General features: G+C 42.7%; 1 protein-coding gene across 1 annotated transcript in view; it reads right to left on the bottom strand.

Moving 5' to 3' along the window:
- The window catches only part of arid5a (AT-rich interactive domain 5A), a 33,152-nt gene that overhangs the window by 11,884 nt on the left and 16,446 nt on the right, over positions 1–4,822 (bottom strand). Inside the window, exons 3-6 of the mRNA XM_032516789.1 lie at positions 3,294–3,450; positions 2,483–2,535; positions 526–623; positions 275–440 (exon numbers count right to left, since the gene is read on the bottom strand). Coding sequence (XP_032372680.1) covers positions 275–440; positions 526–623; positions 2,483–2,535; positions 3,294–3,450 — 474 coding nt within the window. The remainder of the gene's footprint in view (positions 1–274; positions 441–525; positions 624–2,482; positions 2,536–3,293; positions 3,451–4,822) is intronic.

The following is a 4,822-nucleotide window of genomic DNA, read 5'->3' as shown; positions in this document are numbered from 1 at the left end:
TATCTATCTATCTATCTATCTATCTATCTATCTATCTATCTATCTATCTGTCTATTTATCTATCTATCTATCTAAACAAGTTCCTTCCCGAGGCTATTTAGCAGCGGCACCGTGGCTCTGTCCGGCGCTTAGCCCCGCCCAAGACGATTCTGATTGGTTTAAAGACATGCCAATGCAAATAAAATGTTTTTCTCCCATCCCAGAATGCAGTGTGGAGTAACCAGACCCATCTCCGCAGCTCTCGCGAGACTAATTTCTCCCCAGTTTGACTCACCTCCATCTCTGAATCCACATCCATGTCCGACGGACTCCTCTTCCTCTTCCTCTCGGCCTTGGTAACCTTGGCGTCCAAATTCCTCTTATATGGCTTTCGTGGTTTGCTGGGAGGCAGCGGCCTGTCGTCCTCCCCTTTTAGGTGGCGTTCCAAGGGCAGCACCAGCCTGCGGAAACACATCTGTGATCAGGAATCGGCGGATAAAGCGTTAGCATGGATGACAGGTTCCTTAGAGACCGACTGTTCCTCACTTCTCGTAGTGTCGGCGAGTGCACGTAGCAGCGCTGGTGCTGCCCGGGCTCCCTCCCAGCTCGTCGTACACCTTCTTCCAAAGGCGCCGTGCGGTCACCTGCGTGAAAGAATGGACGTAAGTTACAACACGTGTCTGTAGTAGTTTGCAATCTTTTTTCATTAAAATGCATGAGAACTAAAGCGATTAGTCGATTAATCGGCAACCAGGGGCGTAACTTTGGATTCAACATTGTAGGGGGTTCGGATCTCCGCTTATTTATTTTTTTAAGATGATTTTTTGGGGCTTTTCCCATTATTAGTGACAGTGGATAGACATGAAAGGGGGAGAGAGACGTGGGTTGCTAGAGGCCGACCCAGATCTCCACTTTTAAAGATGTTTTGGGGGCTTTTTTACCTTTATTGGATAGGGCAGCTTAAGACAGGAAACTAGGAGAAAGAGAGAGAGAGAGAGAGAGACAAAGAGAGAGAGAGAGGGAGGGGGGGATGATATGCAGCAAAGGATCGCGGGTCGGAATCAAACCTGGGCCGCTGCGGTAAGGACTGAGCCTTAGTACAAGGGGCACATGTTCAACCAGGCGAGCCCAGGGTGCCCCCAGATCTCCACTTTTAAGCAAAACTTTAAGCCTCAAACATTTTATTTTCTGCATTCTGGTGAATTTTTTCTGCTAAATTGGTGCAAATGTCTTTATTTATGTTAGAGAAATTAGTTTTTTTTGAGGGGGGGGGGGGGGGGGTGTTTCATTGGCAAGTTTTGATTATTGGGGGGGTTGTAACGCCCTCTCCCATCCCCCCCCCCCGTCAATTACGCCTATGTGAGATACTATTTTGATAGTCGATTAAACATTAAAGTAATTTCTCATGCAAAAATGGCAGAAAAAGCTGTCGTCTATGGAGATTTCCTTCTGTTTTCCGTTTTACATAATATTAAAATTAATATCTTTGCACATTTAAAGACATCCCATTGGACTCTGAGAAACTAAGATGGAAATATGTTTTGGATTTAAAGACATTTTGATGGTGGACCTTCTGTTTCCAGCTGCTTTGACCCCGGTGCACCTGCTTCTAGGTCTACTTTTTATTTTCATTCATTTTTTGGAGGGAGGCAGGTAGCTGGTTTCCGTTTAAATGTCACTGTCTGCTGGTTTCACACTTTCACTTTTTAAATGTGCACATCTGTAGGCGGCGTATGACCTGGTGTCAGCGGGGATGGGGGGGGGGTCAGCTCTGTTTGATGCCATTTCAACATGACATTTACTCTCAGAGCCCGTCCCACAGTGTCAACATCAGAGGAAACAGAGCAACCAGACGTAAATGTCCTCCAGTGTGTAGAGAGACGCCACTATGTGGTGTATATATATATATATATAATATATAGCCAAACATGTCTGTTGTTTGGTTCCGGTCTAGCTAGATCCGGTGGGTGTAGGCTATGTGTCAATGTTGTATTAAATAAAAAAAACATTTGCACAAAGCGAGTCAATCTACTTTTCCATGTTGATAAGAGCATTAAAATGAGTAAAAATAATGAGACAAAAGGAAATCAAGGGACATTTAGAATAGATAAAAATGTGACATTCATTGGGAGTTAACTATGACGTTAATGCAATTAAATATTTTAATTGTTTGACAGCACTAATATATAGCTCATTTTCCACTCAGATACCTGTACACACACACACACACACATAAGCACATGCGCACGCAGAGACACACACACACACACACACACACGCACGCGCGTGCACACAAGCACAGAAGCACGCAGAGACACACAGACACACATTCACACACACACGCAAAGACACACATTCACGCACGCGCACATGCATGCACACACACAGAGACACACAAATACACGCACATGCATGCACACACAGAGAGACACACATGCACGCACACACACACACACACACACCCCAAAGGACAGAAACAGGGAAGTACAGAAGGTGTACTTGCCGAGTCGTAGCCCCCCAGCTTCTCAACAGCTTTGTAGATCCTCCAAAGATTAACTGGGGGAAAACACACAGGAGAACCTACTTATCTTCATTCAGATATCAAGTGAAGGATGTGTTCAATCAATAGCAAGCTCAGTGCCAAAATGTAGTAAATAAATGGATTTATTTACTAGATTTTGGTTTCAAAACAAATGTCTTCTGCAACGTTTACGCCTCGCGTCCACACTACTCCGGCGTTTCAGAGTCCCTAAAATAGAAACGGAGATCTCTGGAAACGGCCACGCACGTCAGTCAGTCTTTTCGGTTAGTACATGCCTTGTGTGTGTGTGTGTGTGTGTGTGTGTGTGTGTGCGTGTGCGACGTGAGCGTGCGCGTGACTGCCGTGTTGGGTGTGTGTGTGTGTGTGTGTGGTAGTAAAGAGAGAGAATGGGAGAAGTCTGGTCGGTGTGTCAGGGACTTCACCCTCAGGTTGTCCTCGGGTCAAATTTGACCCATTTTAAGTTTTTTCATCACACAAAATGGGCCTTTGAAACAAGCTGAAAATGTCACCATCAGAAACATCAAACAACTTTGGAAAAAACATCAAAAAAAGGACCCAGTACATTGAAAAAGCGACAAAAATGTCAGAAAATGCGATAACTTTTTTTCATGGTTGACAACACAAGGGTTAAAACCTCCAGTGGTGTCAACCGTGTCTTACTAGCTTGTCGAGAGGGGGGCTAAATAAAGCTCCAAACTACATTTGAAGTCCTAGGATCCCCCACCCTCCAATGTTCCCAACATCTGGCTCTACCCACATCCCAGCAACTCACTCTGTTTGAAGCCCAGATGTGGGATCCTTTCGATGGGTGTTCCTCTGTCCTTCATGAAGGCGTGCAGCCTCGACACGAACGCCTTCTCCTCCATCTGCACCGGACCGGGCGTCGCGTCTTCCTCACATTCAGTCATGGAGTCGTGAATCTCGATGACCTACAGCGTGGAGAAAAACCCAAGGTTTTTTTTTTCAATGTTTTTTGCATGCAAATCAAGCAGCTCCTGTAAATGTGACACACACACACGCTACAGAAACCTGTTTTACAGTTGGAGGTATTATCATAGCTGGGAAAGAAGACGCACACAGTCATCTCATGGGATGCAAAGTTGAAATGAAACGTCAAAATCAGAGAGTAGGGTTTTACCGCTACTTTCAATAGATAACCGCTACACATCCTGTCTGGAGAGAAAGCAGCAGACTTGTGAGGTTTTTGGTCTAGAGTTGTCACTCGCTGATATCACAAATGTCACATTGAAAAACAAAAACGAAAGATTTTGTCCATTTAAGTGTTGTAAACAATGTGATGAGAAAGCCAGGTAAAAACACAGCTTGGTCAAAATCGAAGAAATTATCGGTTGCAGTGTATTTGCTGTCTTTCTGTAGAACTAGTTTCAGTAACTTTGATGAGGATTTTTTTTTTTTTTTTTATAAATACCAAGAAATAAGACGCAAGTGTTGCCGCTCCGACTACCCAGAACCCCAGCATGGGAAATTGACAATGTCACTATTTGTGGTCTGCAAGAAAGGAGAAATGAAACAGCGAAGTCTTGCAGAATATATATCATCCGTTAGGACGGTTTAAAGAAATACAAATATAAAACAGAGAAGAGTTTCGGTTTATGTGTCCGGGACAATATATATATATATATATATATATATATATATATATATATATATATATATAAAGGCTTTGTCACATTGTCAGTGCAACCAACTTCTAGCTGTTTGCTAATTAGCGGTCTACATATTCTTTCATTTATATAAAGGGTGCAAAACAACAGATGTGTTTCCTTTTATTAAAGGTGAGACTGAATAGAATAGAAAGGCTTTATTGTCATTATACACAAGTGCAGTACCTGTGCAATGAGACTGAAGCAAAACCTTTACAGTGTCAACACAAAGTATAAAAATAATAAAAGTATAGGCAGTGCAGAGAAAAAAGAGGGCGGGGAGGGGGGGGGGGGTGAGTCCGTAAGCAACTTTAATTCCATATTACATATATAAAATAGCTTTGTAAAGTGTGAAGGTGTATTTTAAATCTAAATAAGTAGAAAACAAATCTCCTCAATCTCTCTCTGCAATAAATGGACGAATGAATGAAGAGGCCGTGGTGGCGTCTGTAGACGAAGTTTAACCTAAAGTAGATTACACCCTAGGATGTTTAAAAATTTAATTCCAATTGTTTCGTTTTCCTATATCAGTGTTCTTTTTAATTCCCCAAAATAACATGATTCCACCCAACGCTCTTTACCAAGTACACATCTCTACTTTCATTAATTTTGGGTCTTATTCTATTTTATAGCATTG

Source organism: Etheostoma spectabile, chromosome 5, assembly GCF_008692095.1.
Source record: "Etheostoma spectabile isolate EspeVRDwgs_2016 chromosome 5, UIUC_Espe_1.0, whole genome shotgun sequence".
NCBI lineage: Eukaryota > Metazoa > Chordata > Actinopteri > Perciformes > Percidae > Etheostoma > Etheostoma spectabile.
Note: the sequence above shows the minus strand (reverse complement) of the source record. Positions and strands in the feature narration are given on the sequence as shown.